The sequence below is a fragment of the Nyctibius grandis genome, chromosome 11, assembly GCF_013368605.1.
Source record: "Nyctibius grandis isolate bNycGra1 chromosome 11, bNycGra1.pri, whole genome shotgun sequence".
In the NCBI taxonomy this organism is placed as follows: Eukaryota; Metazoa; Chordata; class Aves; order Nyctibiiformes; family Nyctibiidae; genus Nyctibius; species Nyctibius grandis.
Window position 1 is genome coordinate 12,590,723 of NC_090668.1, and position 18,279 is coordinate 12,609,001.

An 18,279-nucleotide genomic window follows, 5' to 3' on the forward strand; every position below is an offset into this window, starting at 1 on the left:
GTTGCCGTGACAGCGCGGCGGGGCGGGCGGGAGAGATGGCGTCCGTGCAGCGGGGCGCGGGGCTGGCGGCGCAGGTGGAGGCGGAGGAGCGCGGAGGGCGGAAGTGGGCAGCCAGGCTGCGGGCCGCGCTGGAGCGCGAGCGGCGGCTGGAGGAGGGCGCGCTGCGGGTAAGGGCGGCGGGGCCGGAGCCCCCAGGGCCCCTGCGTGCATGTGCGAACGCAGAGCCGCCGGTCCGGCCGTGGTCGGGCCGGGCGGTCGCGCTGTGCCGCGGAGCTCGGCCGGGCTTGACCTTTCCAAAGCTTTTTCCTTTGACCATTACGTACTGACTGCGTGGCCTTGCAGTCTGCCCGCTCCCAGCTGTGCGCGGAGGAGAGCTGTTACGGGAATGGTTTGTTCTCATTAGGCAGAAGAGAACAAAAGACAGAGAGAGCTGCAGCTGGAGCAAGAAGAGAGGCTGGCGGCTGAGCTGGCGAGGCTGAACCGCGAAAAACTGAAAGATGAAAAGATGAGGCAACAAGTAAGAGAGAACAGGTAACGCTTCAAAAATCTCACTGCTTTACTTAGCGAACTGTTATTGTAAATCAAGCCCAGCTCTGAAAAGTGTACTTATAGAATGTAATCGAGCCAGTTGTGTACCTCCTGCTCGTTTATTTTCCGCAGTCACCCTTTGGACTGAACCCTCGATGCAGTAAGGTTATAGCGTGAGACGTTCTCGAGCCACAGCGTGAAGTTTTAGTATGCTAAAATCAGAGACAATTTATTTTTTAGAATAGGCTTCAACTTTTTGAATTTGTGTGGCAGAGAAGATCATAACTGGAAAAAAACATCGGAAAAGGTAGATTTTGAGCAGTGCTTTGGAGAAGGCTGTGATCAGAGGGGTGACTCCAGCTGTCAGTGAGCAGCGTCAGGAAAGTGTTGGAGGTGAATGCGAGACAGAGGAGGGGAGGGGAGGGGGGGCGTGAGCGTCTGAACGGCGTGGGGTGATGGGGGCTACTGGGGACGAGAACACTTTGTGAAAGTGGTAGCAGAAGCGGAAATGAACCTGACCTGGAAGGAAAAGTTATTGAAGATCAAGATACGATAAAAAATTACTTTTAAGCAAATTTTGTCAACAAGAGAAAAACTCTGATCCACAAAATTTTCATGTTGACTATATGCTTATATATGTATATGTACACTTATATCTGTAAGTATATGTATGTGTGCATTTACATAGTTAGATGTAAAGTATGCAAAACTTGATGGCATATGTACAAATACAGATAATTCTTGGTTTGAGACAGATTTTGCTTTCTTTTTCTGCTCTTCTACTAGAGCAGTATTTTTCATCTAAAACTGGGCTTTTTCCTTTAAAACTAATTTTTTAAAATTGTGTTTTAAATAGCGATGGAAATTTCGTTTTTTTTCCCATAGGTACTGACCTTGGAATAGCATCAATTTCTTTTTTTTTTCCATCCAGTCTTGAACTTCGAGAGTTAGAAAAAAAACTGCAATCTGCTTACATGAACAAAGAGCGAGCTGCACAGATCGCTGAAAAAGAAGCTATACAGTATGAGAAAATGGTAACTGGTTTCACAGCGTCTCCCAGCACTGAGTGCTGTAACCCTTTGTATGGATTGTGCTGAAAAAATTTCCTTTGAAGCTGGCCTTTTTATCTAAAATTCTGTTAGGTTTAGGTGTTCAGTGTTTATGGAAAATATGTTTTGTGTTATGAAGGACTAATTAGCAGGTAATAACAGGCTATAAGAAAAAGGCTTACTTTGCCATTGCGATCAAAGTAGTAGTGAATTAAGCTGTATGAATAAATACAGTTTTTATGTGACTGGTTTTGTAATATTTTTCTAAATTAAAATGCTTTGTATAAATTAAATTATATATTTTTAAAAGTATATGCTTTGTACAGTAAGTGCTTATTGCAGTGAATCTTTACCTCAGAAGAAGATTGTTGAAAACGTTGCTACTACTGTTAAACAAGTAGTTGAATAACTTCAGAAAGAACTGTGACCTTTTATTTATGTACAGAATAATACTGGTGATCAGGCAGGTGATTCTGATTATATTAATGTTTGAAACAATTTAATTTATGCAAATTGCCATAAAGACAACACATTTAGTGAGGATGTTCTAGATAGTTAAACCACATCCCAGTCATTATGCCGATGTGAGCTAACTTCACTCATGCTGAATGCTCTACTAAGTCTTTGTTCAGTACAGAGCTTCCTTTAAGTATTACTAGATCTTTTCAAGTTGTTTAGATATTGATGGTTCTCTTAAAGGGTTCTGCTTACTGAGTTAAGCTATTACACATGTTAAGGCACGATATTTATAGATTGAGGTGGAAAACAGTCCATTTTTGTAATGCAGTATAATTCCTTTTTATCCTGTGTAATTTTTCACTACAAGTTGTATTAGTGGGAGTACAAAGGAATCTCGCATTGCTTTTTTCCCTATAGAAACGTGAGGCTGAAATAGCCAGACAGATGAAGGAAGAGTACGAAAGGGTAACAAAAGAAGAAATTTCTGCAGAACTGAAGCGAAACGAGGAGAAAATAATGTATCAGCAAGAACTGGAAGAACAGCTTGAGGAACTAGAGAGGAAGAAGCAGGATGCTTACGAAGAGTTTCTAAGAGAGAAACTCATGATTGATGAAATTGTAAGAAAGATCTATGAGGAAGACCAAATGTTAGTTACTTTGAATTTTTATTATTTATTAATTTTAAACAAAACAGCTTATGTAATTTTGTATAGAAAACTAATTTGTATACATTTATTTCACAGACTGAGGCCCATTTTAGTTTTCCTTGGTCCCATTTTACTTAACAAGAGACTGATTTGCGTGGATTTTGCTGTTTAAGCATCAGAATGTTCTTGTCGTTCCGGTCAATCTTGTGCCCTTGTTCCCCAAATATGAAATTCAGCTTATTTCAAAGAGTGCTTCCATCGGGCCCCTCATGCGGGAAGTGACTGCATAGCACAGGTTTCTGCCTCACCTCACGTCCCTGCTCCTTCGTGAGATGTGTTGTAGCCTGTGTTATGGACAGGGATAGGCAAGGAGGTTTCTGAGGGCAGGGTAGTAGTGGGGGGGGGAAGAGTTTAGTATAAATAAATAAAAAGTTTTAGGAGATTCTGGTGGCATTAAGCTTCCTTCTCCTCCTCTTTCTGCTTTGATGGAGCATGTATACAATGGGGTAGTAGTGTGTACCTATGTGTACAGTGTGTCCTCCTGAAGAAAGGTGTTAGACATGAGATTCCCTTTTGGGGGCAATTCATCCATAAGTATTTTAAATTTAAGCATTTCTAGCTGAATGGGTGAGGAGAGTCATTTAGATCTTAGTTTCTGGAACATATTGTTAATTATGAGCATATGGGTCAGTTTAATGTTACTCTGCAGCATGTTAAATAACTGAATGTTTTCTTCCATCTTCTACAGGGAAAAACAACTAAAGTTAGATAAAATGAGAGCAACTCAGACAGACATTGAAGAATTTAAAAAAGAACAAGCTATCTGGAGGAGAAGGAAACAGGAAGAGATGGAAGAAGAAAATAGGAAAATTATGGAGTTTGCCAACATTCAGCAACAACGAGAAGAAGATCGGATGGCTAAAATTCGAGACACTGAGGAGAAAAAAAAAAGGCTTCAAAGCATGGTATCAGAAATTGCAATTGTAGAAAAAAATTATTGTACGTTCTTGTCTTTCATTTAGAAATCCTTCCTTCTTGTAATAGATGGCCCAAAATCTGGAAAGAGAACAGCAGCAGCGTGAAGAACTAGAACAACTACGACAAGAGCTGTATCTGGAAGAACGAGCGGAGGCAGAAAGGAAGAAGGAGAGGGTAAGTGTTGGCAGGTTGATGGAGCAGTGCCTGTGTGTTGAGGGGGCAGGGGGAATATTTCACTTTCTCTGGACTTCTGTAGATACATATATGGGTATTTTGGTACTTGTCACATACCAGCTTTTTTATATGTTGCATGTATGTTGCGCGTACCTATGCATAAACTGTTCAAGTAAAATGCAAGTGGAGAGGAGTACTGCAACTTTGCTAAAGTTCCTGCAGAACATTCAGGTTAGCGGAGCTGGTCTAGATGAAACTTTAATAAAAACAGTAGTGTAAATGCAGGAAAATACATAATTTATGGAGTACTTATAGGTGTGGGCAAACTAATCTAATTTAGACCAGATACAAAAATTTAAAGAGAAAATGAAACCATTTTGAATGGCTGATCTAGAAAACAATTAATGAAGTGAATGCAAGCAGCAGTATTTACATAGTCTTCCTCTGTCCACTCGCTTCTCCTGATGTCATTGTGATGGAGCGGCGCTCCTTCAGGCTTTGGCAATTGTCACTGGAGTCATGGTCTTAAAGAACGTTTTGTGAGAGTATATCCCACACGCAATTCCTTCTGCATCTGAGGATGTTCCACAACTTTTCCTCTAACAATGCTGGCAGGGTTGTTCATGGATCGGGGTTTGGTTTGGTTTGGTTTTGTTAACAACACAGCAGACTTAGCAAATTCAAAGTGTTTGTGACTTTGGGATGGTTTTGAGGGACTTGCTTGCACCCATTTTGTCTGTGAGCTGTCTCAAAGCAAAAAGCTTCATTGTGATGTGGGTTTAGGTGTATTAAATGAATTTGAATTGTTTCCACTTTCTGTTCTGGCACAAAGTGTCTATTTCCAACACTAGTTCCTAAAAGTTCGTAGTCAGACAAGCAGTTTGTACATTAACTTAGTTTTTGCAGGGAAAATGTGTTGTTTGAGTTTCCTTTGCCATCCCTAAAGTATTCATGTTTTTATTTCAACCAGGAAGACAACTGAAGGTTTTGAATACCCTTATGGTCCCCTTTATACATTTATTTATCTCATAAAGGAGAATGCCAATAACTTTCAAGTTCAGGTTAAAGCTAAGTAGGTTAATTAACTGCCTGGTTTTTGCATGTCCATTTGCTTTTTCCTGTGGGGCCGCCCACGCTCTCTCTTATCTTGCTACGGGTGACAAACACCGGCTGAGATAGACAACACTGCTATTTTTAGAGAGTTGTTCAGGAGCACTGTCTTGTTGATTCACTTGGTGCTTGTGGAAAAAAATAATCTCCTTTTGTTCTGGACTTAATTTTGAGAAACCTGAGACATTTGCCCAAACCGGTTAATACTGGGGAGCACTGTCAGATGTGGAGTGTTTGCTCCAGTTATATATGCTAGAAGGTAAGAGCTACGGTAAATTTACTCCAAGATAAATCGGGTAGATTGGCTGATGATGGTAAAACTTTTCTGACGTATTTTCAATAATACAGCATTTTATCGAATTTCCTTTATAGGCAGAAATTGAAAAGAGAATAAGGCAACGTCTAGACTTAAGGCAAACATATGAAGAGCAGCTTGCTTTAAAGAAGATAGTGCGACAAGCTATGCAAGAAGAGGAAGAAGCCTTCAGACAACAGATGTTGGCCAAGTTTGCAGAGGATGATCGCATTGAACAGATGAATGTTCAGAAACGCAGAATGAAACAGCTTGAACACAGAAGGGCTGTGGAAAAACTTATGGAAGACCGTCGCAAACAATTCATTGCAGATAAAGTAAGAGAAGTTTTCACGTTCGCCTTTGGTTTAGCCCAAACGTTTCAATATGAGAATACTTTTGCGGTACTAGGGAAAAGTGATGGGGAATTGCAGAGAAATGTTCAGGGGGAAGCAGGCCTTTGTTTTGGTTTGCTGACAAGAAAAAAGTCTTCTTAGAGCTAATGTCTTTTGTAGCTCAAGAGGTTAGAGTCAGCAACATCCCTCGACCCCTCTATACCTGACGTGCTCTGCAAGTCAAGAGCTGTGGGATCAGCAACACAGCTGATGTCCAGGGCAGCGTCCCTGATCAGCAGCACTGATGGTGTTGTGTGAGAAGGGGAAGACCCACCCTTGATTTCAGATTAAATCTCTTGAATTACCATTTGAGGAAGGAAAGGCGCAAACTGAAAACAAGTCAGGGAGCTCTCTACTGCGGTTTTTAGACCTGTTTATAAAGTATAAATCACATATGTAACGTGAATTGCAATTTCTAGTCATCAGCATGAGAATATGTTCCTATTTCTCCTTTCCTGGACGAGGACAGTAGGGCAGGAACAGACTAACTTGTCTCAGAGCCAAGAAGGAACCAGAATTTCACTTAACTTGCAAGGGCTTCTAAGATGAGACTAAACACACAGCAGACCAGCCCCATGTCATGCCACGCAGTCTTCTCTTTTGTCTGAGATTTTTTCCTAGTTACCAAACATGTATTGTTTAAAGAGTGCTTTGTGTTTTTTTCCATACACTTTTCCATCTTTTCAAATTAATGTAATGTGACCAGGAGTTAATAAGTGGAAGTTCAAAATTTACTCCACTAAAAAAAATTTTTCTTTATTCTGTAGTGGATATTGGTGGAAACAAATGTTCACAGAGCTGAAACTGAACAGTTACGAAAATTTGCTTGTTTATTGTAGGAGCGTGAACTTGAAGAAAGACAGTTAGAGGAGAGAAGACGAGAAAACATCCGTGCAATTGTTGAAGAAGAGAGACAGAAACTCCTGAAAGAGCATGCGTCTAAATTACTGGGTTACCTTCCTCGAGTAAGTGAATTGTATTTTTAAATGCTTTAAATGTTTGCCCTGTAAATCAGTTTTCTCTTGGACAGTTCAAGGTGAAGTTGCAGAGCTGTGTAAATTCCTGGAGTCAGTGAGTGTCCTTACTGGGTCAGCTTCCTTTCTTCTTTGTTTTCTTTTTCTTTTTGAGTGGGGAGGCAATTTACAGAAATACTGTGTGAGGGGCATTGGGCTCTACTGCAATATTGATGCCTTGTACAGAACTTCATGAAAGCTTCCACTGCACTTTGCATGTCCAGTTTTGGGGATACGGGATGTACGTTCTAAAGCACGGCTTTCCTAGCTAGAAAGGGGTCCACCATATCTTAAACCCCGTTTCCACCCGCCTTCTCAGGTGGGCTTTTGGGAGCAGTTTCTTACAGCATTGGCTGTTGTCTAAGTCTTCAGTTCCCATGGAAACGAGGCCTCGTCTCTTGCAGTGCAATAAACTGCAGTGCTGACAGAAGCATTTCTACCCTCTCTCTGTTCATCCTTGTGTTTTTAAAAGTTAACAAGATGGAAGCAATTATTGTAATGGGAATAAACTACAATTTATTTTGTATTATACTTCATAATCAGAAAGATCACCTGACGGTACACAAATGAACAGAGAGCTGCTTTAGGGATGTAAAAATGCATTTACAGTAGGGAGGGAATCATCCAACTATTTAAAGACATTCTTTTCGGCAATACTGGAAAACAGTATAAATATAGCAGAGTACAATTTTTATTCAACTAATATGCTAACTTGGTGCATTAATTTTTAAAATTTGGAGTGAGTTATTTTCTAATGTAGATTTAACTAAAGGATAACTCAAACGGGCAATATAGTGATAGAGTTTTCTGGTTTGAATTTACTGTTGTAGGAAGTCTTGGCTGTTTCAGAGTGTCCAAGGCTCATACCTGTTCCATGGTATTGATGTTCTGCTCTGTTCTTTGCTCTGCTTCAACACTCTGTCTGAATCTTGTGGGCATACATCACGTTACTTCACGCAAAATGGTTAAATAGAAAAGCTCTACCTAATTCTCAAGTCCCCAATAATAAAGGCAATTTGTAATTTTTTTTTTCTAAATGCTGTAAGGTGTGTTCCGTGGGTCATACACATTTTTAGCCCTAAAATGAATTTAGAATTAGTCAAGAGATTTAGATTTCTGGATTCCCCTGCTTCCCTGCCCCAAAACATAGTCTCTGATTAAGCTGTTCAGTGTCAGCTGATTTCCAAAGTAACTTCTTTGTCTGGGCTCATTTCAATGCTACTGCAGGTGTGGAGAAGAGCCCCACCCCAGCCAGTGCCTCTTTGCGATGCAGTTGCTTGGTTTGACTAAGCCTGCACCTGTGCTGACCATAATCACTTTTATTGGAAAGAGAATGCAGATAAATGTTGTCTTTTGTATAGTGCTCGTGTTGGAATCTGTACGGGGTTCTCATCATCTTTTGCGTGAAGAACAAAGGAGGCGGTTCTAGTTAGGATCAAGTCCGCCAATCTGAAACTCATCTGCTGAGGTTTTGTGACGGTTTTCAGGGCTGTTTGTTTTAAAGGTAAAACACCGGTACCATGGACACCAGGCATTCCATTCACTTCCATAGACAATTTCAGAGATCCATAATCATCTCTCTGCTTTGTTTTACTTTCTAACGTGTGTTTCTTTCCCCTTATTGCAGGGAATACTCAAAGACGAAGATGACGTTAACATGCTTGGAGAGGAATTTAGACTGGCTTATCAGAAGAGGCGAGGCAATGCATTTTCAGAGGAGAGCTGAAAGTTCCCCCATCTCATCTCCTGGTTTGCCACTGGGTGTCATCTGATTTCTAACGAAAATTTCCATTTGCTCTTAACAGTGAGGAACTCCTTTTTAATATCATAAGAAATCTCCACTTTAAGACTGGAGTTCTAAACTGATGAGCAGCCAGTTTTATTTAAGTCTATGTTGTACTTGCCTTTTTCATCAGTGAACTGTGACGGAGTTCTCAATTATTCTCGGTTAGTGATGTAGCAATGTTAAAAATGTTTTCTTCAGCAGCTCTGCAGAAACCTAAGCTAGTACCAGTTCACGTGTGCATTTCAGTATGGACTATAAGATTCTCTTAATGCACTATTTCTGGCTGTAATTTAAAGATTTTATCTGCATTGGCATTACACTACTAAAATACTAATCTAAATGTAGTTTGTCTCATCTCACAGGGGCAGGCCCGAGTTACTTGTTTCACTGTTAGTTCACGTTACTTTGCTAGTAGGATCTAAGCAGAAACACTTTCCCATTTTGAGATCAGAATCACTGTCTAGACCTTTCTTTCAGTGCATAAACTTAGTATTGTGTTCCCATTCAATTACTCTGAGGGAGGAATCAATTGAAACCGCTGAGGTTTGACCGAGGTTCATGCAAGCAGCACAGGCTTTTATTGCTCCTGTTCATTAATGGGCACATGATCTGCTCAGCTCATCCACACCCAAACTTTTATCTAGCTCCTGATTATAACGATGACATAATGAAGGATGTAGTGCTTGTAGAGCACCTGTGAATATGGAGCCATGGCTCCTGACTGTGTCCCAATGCAGCAGCTCATGGCCAGGGAAAGATTTAGTATTTTCACCTTGACTGAAGTAGCAATTTTAAACAATACAACTGTATCAGATTGTGGAGTCTGTCCGGATAGTGAGGGGCAAGGCTCATGTATGTGTTTGCCAGCCAAGGGTGTAAGATGTAATAGCTAAAACAAGTTAGGATCATTTCTATACAAGAGCTGTTGGTGCTTAAATCAGATGCCAGACCAGCTAGCTTTGAGGGGAGATCTGTTACAGAGAACAGACAGGGCCAATTCTCCAAGCACGTGTTTTAAAAAGGACACGACATTTTCTTCTCAGCTGGATCGCTCATTAATTTATTTCTGTTGCAACGAGGAATTTTCTGAGACTAAGCCCTGACTTCTTTGGCCTCAGTATTACCTGAGATAAGGTATAGTTTTAAATGCTGTAACACAGCAAACTGGTAACAGAGTTCACCTGTTGGGATATTCCTTGCATGGTCTGTGCTGCTCCGCTCATTACAGAATGGACAGTTTGGCCTGAAACTGCAGTAGCAATTTGTATTTCATATGATACTACAGCACAAGCTACCACGCTTAGAACAGTTAAACGATTTAAACATAAGTAAAATCAACAAAATTAGTTCACTGGGATATAGTTATTAACTATTGTTATTAACAAGCATTCATATACAGTGCCAAAATAATGTACTATCTGACTTTTATTTGAAACAGAAGTTGTTTTTTTTATGGAATCAGTTATTTCCGCAGGCAAGAGCTTTCTTGAGTTCCTCTTCAGTAAAAGAAAGCATCTTAGCAGCTTCAATGTGCATCTTTAAAAAAAAAAAAAACAAAAAACAAAACAAAACAAAATTAGGAGCAGAAGGTACAATAGTGTGACTGACCAATACAAACTCCTGTATGACTGGGATAGCTGAAAGGGGCTTCACATCTACAGTCCCGGTTTTTGTCCTCTGGCTTTGATGGATGGTCACCTGTTCAAGCTGAAGCTGCTGTTCGTATTTTTCTGCAAAAATTTATAGCGTAGTGTGAAGACCGTCAGCCTGCAAACAGCTGTGCTTTACTTGAAGAGCAGAGGATTCACTTGGGAACGCTGCATTGAGAATAGTTCTTGCTTTTAAGATAAAGGAGCCGTGACCAGTTCACAGGGCCCTTTGAGGCATGAAAGAAGTAAACACGTGTTGAAGGTCAGTTCTGAACACAGAACTGAAAACAAGGAATGGTTGTTGATGTTTTGAGCCCAGAACACTGTGGCTCTTCCCAGAATGGGTGATGAGTGCTTAGCGTGTGAATGTTGATGTCATCTTGAACTGCATAGTCCGGCTCCTGCATTGTAGCATTTAAATAGGGTAGTGGAGTAACAATAAAGGAGCCTTAGGACTTTTGGTCCTTGCCTCCTTGATCGCAGAGTCCGTGCCGCCTTTTCTGCTCGCTGCGGCGTAGGGATATTTTGGTAAATTCTATGCTAAACATTGTAACTTCAGCTCCAGTAAAACAGGACCAATAGCTTTTCTTAGTGCCTTGAGGCATGGAAATTACTGAAAATCTGCCAACTGTTGCGACCTCTAAAGAACACACATGAGAAAACTGGTGTACATTCTTTCAAGCTGATCAATGTACAGCTTAACTTTAAAGCTATTACAAATCCAACACGTCGTTAAGATTCAGCATGGTAGCACCTCTAATGTGCATGATTTAATGTTAAATGAGGATTTTAACAAAATAATATAACACCATTAAAAATTATCAGTCAGCATAAAACAAAATAACTGTACTACACCTTAACGAGAAATACCTGGAGCTGTCCCCTGGTAGCTGCGTTGCCATGTGTCACACCGTACATTGATGGTCCATTATGGGACATGTACACCCCCCCACACGTGTACATATATATGTTTAAAAGCCATACAGTACTCTGAACTTGTATTTCCACTACATAGGATATAGCACATTGCCTTAAATGGAACACTGAAAGGAACAAACAGAACTTTTAAACTTGTGACAAGGGTATTGTCTGTTCAAATAATGCAATTGCTTGGGAAAATGTCATCAGAGCCATCAAGGCTGGATGAGGAACCAAGTAGAAAATGGGCAGTGTGTTTGCACAGAACTACCCATCTTAAAGGTGCAGCAGCCAGAGAGCGCTGAGAGTCCCTGGGTTCCATCTGGTGTCACAGCAGAGGTCACAGCTGTGCCAGATGTCCCCATCCCCACACTGGACTATAATCTCTTTACCTATTACCACTCCAAGTAGAAAGGAAAGTGTCCCAGCTAAATAGTTTTTACTGCAAATTTTAATAAAATGGTTATGTTTTGAAGAACAGCGAACAATTCACCTCTACAAGGAATCTGTTGTGGGGTTTTTAATATACTGACATATTGTCAGTTCAAAACACCACCAAAGCATATTGCAGTTCCCACAGGCAGTGTAACACCCTCCAGCTCTGTAAAGCTCAGCGTAACTGCCCTTAATCAACCTTTTATAACTAAGATTTTCTATTAAATTCTCTCTGTCAAGGCAAGCAGAGAACAGTCTGAAGAGACCAACTGGAACACCAGCAGCTACTTGCTGCCAGCTGCAACTCATCCCACTACTGATACTTAATACCTTTAGGGGATTTTTTTCCTCCATCACTCTTCAGGTGGCAGCATGTCCTCACCTTCGAGCTGGCTGTCCCTGCTACGTGCACCTGACTCTGCCACACAAATACTACACAAATGGCCCAAATGAGGTTTCCCTCATTCATTCAACAAAAGGCGTGTGTGAAGCAGACTTGAGGTTTTTCAGGTGATTACCTATACTGAGCACAGGTGAGCTTTCCCTGCCCCTCCCCTGTGTCTTCTGCCAGAGGCTATAAAAGGCAGTTAGCACCATTTTTTCTCAGGTCCTTCCAATCACAGTCTGTTCTGAAAGGAGAACTAACAGCAGCTGCCTTCTGTGAGTAAATAACATCTTTTGTAAGAAAAGGTAAGTGACTTCCTCTACTATCTGCAGGTCTGAATCAGTATTTGTAATTTTTCTAAAATACATTTAATGAAGTTTATGGGTGACGACATTTTTGGTTCACAAACAGAAATACTGCTCTTTAACACCTGTTTCAGTGAATGCATGGTCCAGAGGACAATGAGCTACCTCATGTATATATTTTGAGTGAATGCTGTATTTCTGTATTTTTTTCATTCTCCAAATAACCTTGGAAAAGCTAGAAAGGCCAGCCAAAGGCTAAGCTAGCACTACTTCTGTTAGATGAATCCCCAAGTTCTCCTCTGCATCCTATTACTGCCAGTATGTGTCTTTCCATATCGCAATTCCCAGTTCTTAGGATAAGTAGGTGTATTTTGTTACATGAAGGTGCCACTTAATTCTTCCTCTATGGGGGCTCAACAGCTTCAAGAGTGTTTACAAGATGTCTGGTGAGCACTGCAGTGCTCAAAGGGTAAATCAAATGTTCTATTTTCTTATCTCAAAGCACCTTCTAAGGTGCTTCTGCTCAAGAAGTCACCATATGTTGCTCGCTTTAGCTCCCTTACAGCTTTGGTTCAAGAGTGCAAAAAGCAGTGCATTAACTCCCTCCTGACATCAGTCACATTAGATTGAGCGGAGTAAGCAATCAGAGGTGAACCACCCTGTGATGTTAACGTATTAGCTAGACAATTGTGAAGCCCGTAGCTCTGCATATGCCTCGGAAGGAAAACGGATACAAATGACAGCACGCAATCCCAAGCGTTTGGGAGATGAGAGGTGTGATGGAACTGTAAGACCTAAATGCATCAGGAAGTGGAAATTTGTTTGATTTGGGCAACATCTCTTGGTATATGCGCCTCTCACTTTAATTTGCTTGCATGTAAACTCACAGATTCTTTCAGTTTGTACCATCAAAGCTCATTTGACAAGCCTATGCTGAAATACATTTTGAGAAATACAAGGTATTTACCCACTCTGCAGTGCCCGAGGCTTCTCCTTCTAAGTAAAACACCCCTCCTTTTTGGGACATCAGTACAGCTTTATCAAATGGGATAGTTAAATACCTTTTTAGCTATATTCTATCTGAAGTATTAACCCACTTTGCACTATACCACCCTTCTACGAAAGCTGTATCACTAATTGTTTAGCATGAATTGTCAGCAAGTACTCTACCACCTATCCTCTATGCAATTCCAGCTTCAGCTGCTAAATAACCTGCAAAGGCAGTAGCCCCGCCCTCCTTTTATGCTTCAGGGAACAAGGAATGGAGGGAGATATGAAATGAATGTACAATCATGACTTTCAAAACAAGGCTAGCTTGCAGTGCAGTGTGGATGGGAACACACAGGCAGCCATGCAGACGTTACTGCATTGTGTGTGACACAAAGTATGCATGATACTCCAGGAATTACAAAAGGGCTGGAGAGCAGCTCTCCTCCTTCAAATCTAGGAACATTCACGGCTAGGATAAGCACTCTTTTTTTTTCCTCTTCTTTTCCTTCTTTTTTTTGTCTGACATGTAAGGAAGATCTGCACTGGGCAGAACTGTATATGTATAGAACACCTCAGAATACAATAAAAAGAAACCAATGCTAATGGAGAAGGACACACTTTGAGAAACCGGAAGAATGTAGGACTGAAAACGTATGGCTCGTTCCTGCGAGGGCATGCTGTTTACAGCTGCTGATACGACGAGTAATACTCTGGGGGGAAAAAACTAAAAAAATCTCTTGCGTGCTAAAAAGGATTCTACTGACACAGCACCAAGGGAGTTGCTGTTACTACCTGACAGTATTTGTTCTTGAACAAATAGATACTCTCCGTCCTAAAGCTTGTCAGTAGTATCCTTCACTATGACAGGGTATGTTTGAAGTTAGGAATGGAGTCACTCAAAGAAGACCAGCCTTTGCTATAAAGCAAAATGTTACCAATATGCACTAATAGAAGTGAGGGCTGCTGCTCCCTTGCATTGAATCCTCCCAATCTCGGGGCTCTAGTTTACATGATCACATTACTGACAAACAGAGGCATTTATGCTAGAGGTTGTTAACTGAAATGTAACAGTACTCTGGGCCTTAACCTTTTGTCTCTTCAAAAAATATCAATTAACTGTAACTGCTTTTTAAAACCTGTCATTAGCTCTCCTGCTTGTTTCTTCAGTTTCTTGTTTTCTGTTTTAGTTCTTCAATTGTTTTGAGTTGTTCCTAGTGGGAAGAAAAGGAGAAATGTATTATTTATGAAAGTGTGCTTTTACCAATGAACTTGGCATTACATAACAAAATGACAAACAGTAGCCACACATGACATTTCTGAAAAGAAATGGATGAATCAAAAATATTCCCACATCAAAACTTAGAGCGAAGAAAAGAAAACCTCAAAGATAACAGACTGTGGTTTGCCTGTGTATGTACTAGGTATGTATGTGTACCTCTCATTTTTCTAAACGCATCTAATTTTCACACAAATGCAGAAATCAGAAAAGCTATAACTTTATTGTGTACATTTCTTCCTCCTGCATCGGCTGCAGTAGTGTCATCTGAGATAACTTATCAAGCCCTTTCGTGACTTGCTCTAAAGTTAATTTTGGGACTGTCTGTAAGAGACACAAATACTTCCAAAGCTGATCACGCCTTTTGTCCTCATTCTAGCCTTACTGAGTGATTACAGGTCGGGACTTGTTTTCCTAAGCCACTGTACCTTGTTACTTTGCTTCAGTTTATTCAGCTCCACTTTATACCTTTTTGCTTCTTCCAGGGTCCCCGTTTGCACTCTGACTGCTTGCGGCCGTGCCTTTGTACAGGCTTTAGATTCTCCAATTGCTATATAGAGAAGCAAAGGATAAAACAAACGTTATGAATAATGGTATGTCAATGAATCCCGTATAGACAACACATTTACAGCAAGGCTCACCCTTGAAAACTGAAGTCTGTGGACTTCCTTGGCCTGCAGATAGAATCTGTCTCAAAGCCCATTAATTCTACAGTTAAAACATCCCCTCCTTTGAAATCTTGAAAAGGGATCTTTCTCATCTTTGTTTTAAACTTCTTTTAGAATAATTGTGGAGCTGATCATGTGAGACCACAGGATTGACTGAAAAACCTTGTATGCCCGGTCAGAAAAAGAGAAAAAAAACGTTGGTATGTCTGCTCTGTGGCAGATTTTGGCACGGCAGCTAGTATTCCCAGCTGCTTCTTCCCACTGTTCCTTTTACCTCTTTTGCCCAGAGATGACTACATGCAATTACCAACAAAAAGTTAAAACAGCCTCCTGAAGATGGCTGAGGGGAGTAACGATTTCATCTAGCAGAAAATAGTTCATCAAGTGTTTATGGCAACAATCAAAACAGTTCCCTCTTATCTCTGATGATAGTATTTCATAGTGCTGTAAGTGGGCAAATGAGAAAAAGAGACCAAGATGAGGAATGGAATAATGATATTAAAGATCAGGGAGTATAGATAAAAGACAAAGTAGAAGAAATAAACAATTCTGGCAGAAAGAGCACATCTTGTCATTTGTGCAAAAGAAATAGACTATTTTTTTAAAGATTATAAAATTTTTAGTAATGGGCACAGAAAGAAAAAGTTCCCCTTTCTGGAACACGTGGGTATCCATCATCAGAAAATGCAAATTCATTTGCTGGCAACTGACCCCCATGTTTCCAAACACAACAAGCTGCACAGCGTGCAAACCTCTTTGTCTTGTATCAAGATGATGGAGCTGTGAATAGGGTCAATGAAATCTTTTGTGCTACGTATTTTATTCTATATTCATATGAAAAGCTTTGGAATATAGCCTTTCAAGCATTTAATGACCAGACAAATAGTCTGCATGCAATGCAAATTCTGTATCAGCTAATCATATAATTTAATGAAAGAATTCTAATAATTCTTTTAGGGCTTTTTGACATTTCCTGTAATATATAATATCTTATCAAGGATTTTTTTAGAAGTCATCTAGTGAGGGTGTATTGTCAAATATCTTAGACTCCAAGTTTTTCATCTTCAAAATGCCTGAAATAAGTATTTTACTTTGTAAGTAGGCAACGTTTCTGCCCATTCTTCAATACTTTAAGTAAAAGCTGGATTAATTTTCTGATATAATATTTCTCTAAGAGGGGGGAAAAACCTACTATGTTCTAAAACTGCATCCCATTTCAATCTCTGGATTTTCTCCTCTGTTCTGGCATGGCTGAGGCACTTGAGTATCAGTATGGGGTGTGATACCAGAGAGCTCGTCTATGAGTAACCCTCCGAGCAGGCTTTCTGTCCTCCCGGTAGCAAGCATACACAGCACTTAGGTCTTTAGAAAGCTCAGCAACACCTGTCCACTCCCCAAAACATTTGAGAGAGAATGCTTGCTTAACATCAAGCCCTTCTTCAATTATAAAATCCCCTGCACAAAGCCTCAAAAGGAGTAAGAGCACTCCTGGTGTTTTCCTGACCTTTAGCCAACATTATAGCTCCATCGAATTAACATGTGAGAGAGAACACAGAGGAAGGAATGTTCTTGTAGACAGGTGGTGAAAAAAGACGGGAGAGGTGATATCATTTATTAGATCAACTAGACGGGGGAAAAAAAGGGAATGCTGGAAAGAAGAGGATAGAAGTTTGGGGGGAGCATAACAATTCAGATGCTGCCTGAGGTGGGTGTTCCAGCAGAAATGTTCAGAGACCAAACACCGAAAGAATGAAATGTAAAAATAACAAACTAGTTACCATGGTTCAGGTAAATTGTGAAACCTAGGTGAGAATCTTTGCCTAGGCACATACAAAAAATGTAGCTGGGGGATCAATGAAATTGTGTAAATTGTTGACAATCTAAGCAAGTTTGGGAAAGCACATATCACAACTTAAGTCTTCTCCTATTTATGTCGCCACAGAAACGACAAAAGCAGCAATAAAACCCCAAAAATCAGAGGTTACACTTGTGCTATCTCAACTATACAGAAAACTTTCTCTAGGCTGAAAGTATGAGTCTTGAGAGTTCAGCAGCACAGCAGTAAAAATTTGGGCCCATCTTCACAGTAAATTGTTTTTAAACATGTCTAGAATTAATCTACAACTATATTAATTATACAGTATTGAACAATACTTCATACCTAAAGAAAAATAGTTTTCAGATTGCTAAATCCATTAGGAGACTTAAGCAGCTACTGCAAAATGAGTTTTAAATGCATGGTTTTGGCAGTTAGATAATTTTTTTATATCAGAAAAAAATATGTAAAATAACTTCTGAATTAGCAGAGAACCATTCATTACATAAACCTGCCTTTTTTGCCTTCTCAGTGTTTTAAAGAACTGCCACTATTTGTCATGATCGTGTCTGATCAGTAACCTTGAGAAATTCTAGAAAACACAACCTATTAGGAATAATTGAAGGAACTGAGGATGGTAGATCCAGAGCAAAGACAAGTGAGGGAAGCAACCATATTTTGGCTGTGGTAGCTGTACAGCAGAAGTGAATAAACTTCTCATCACAACAGATGAGATTATGCCTAAACACTGGCATAAACTTCCTAACTGTGCCCATGTACAAGAACCAGCATAGACGGTCTCAGGAAATTATGGAAATTGCCATCACAGAAGGCTTTAAGTACAGGTTAAACAAACTTGGGTCCAGCATGGTTTGGAAATAATCTATTCTGTCTTATTTAAGAGAACTGACTAAACGACTCTGTAAGTCTCTTAGCCCTATTTACTGTGAGCCGACAGTAGTACGAGTACTACTTCTGAATATTTTTCCTGACAGAATCAACAATCGGGGTACTTATTTAAGGGACCTTAAAACCTCCAAGTATCTGCACAAAAAGAACACACAAACTGAGAACATTTTAGTTTTGAAATGCCAGAACTACGTAACATGAAGATGAAAGCATGCCTATACAATGCATAGTATGATTGAATGAAGTATAATGAGACTTTGTTAGGGCCGCGTTGTGTTCTGTTTTCTCCAAATTTTGAAGTGAAACATTCTCCTAGTTATATTACATGTACTACACAATACTGTATGTATTACATGATTTTGAAGTTAACCTCTCTAGCTCCGAGTAATTAAAGAAAAACACATGCTGCTCTTAGATTAAGTTCCAAACAAAACAAAGCTGTGTGTGCAGGCCCATCTGCTACAACTAGGCACGTACACAATTTTGCATATGTGGCC

The 18,279-nt window shown here is 40.1% G+C and overlaps 2 protein-coding genes across 2 annotated transcripts in view; one reads left to right on the top strand and one right to left on the bottom strand.

Moving 5' to 3' along the window:
* On the top strand, window positions 1-9,960 carry MNS1 (meiosis specific nuclear structural 1). Its single transcript, XM_068410447.1, has 9 exons — window positions 1-167; window positions 404-531; window positions 1,460-1,562; window positions 2,454-2,683; window positions 3,432-3,648; window positions 3,728-3,835; window positions 5,318-5,575; window positions 6,472-6,597; window positions 8,273-9,960. The coding sequence occupies exons 1-9, from the start codon at window positions 36-38 to the stop codon at window positions 8,369-8,371; spliced, it is 1,401 nt and encodes a 466-aa protein (XP_068266548.1). The 5' UTR covers window positions 1-35; the 3' UTR covers window positions 8,372-9,960.
* Window positions 9,890-18,279, bottom strand: part of TEX9 (testis expressed 9) — a 25,358-nt gene continuing 16,968 nt past the window's right edge. The window contains 6 exon segments of the mRNA XM_068410448.1: window positions 9,890-9,967; window positions 14,201-14,215; window positions 14,218-14,294; window positions 14,297-14,324; window positions 14,818-14,890; window positions 15,268-15,311. Coding sequence (XP_068266549.1) covers window positions 9,890-9,967; window positions 14,201-14,215; window positions 14,218-14,294; window positions 14,297-14,324; window positions 14,818-14,890; window positions 15,268-15,311 — 315 coding nt within the window.

Excerpts from the sequence above, each read along its gene's own strand:
- MNS1 (XM_068410447.1), top strand. The coding sequence starts at position 36 with ATGGCGTCCGTGCAGCGGGGCGCGGGGCTGGCGGCGCAGGTGGAGGCG. Across the intron at positions 168-403 it reads TGGAGGAGGGCGCGCTGCGG|GCAGAAGAGAACAAAAGACA; the intron begins GTAAGGGCGGCG and ends TGTTCTCATTAG. Across the intron at positions 2,684-3,431 it reads ATCTATGAGGAAGACCAAAT|GGAAAAACAACTAAAGTTAG; the intron begins GTTAGTTACTTT and ends CATCTTCTACAG.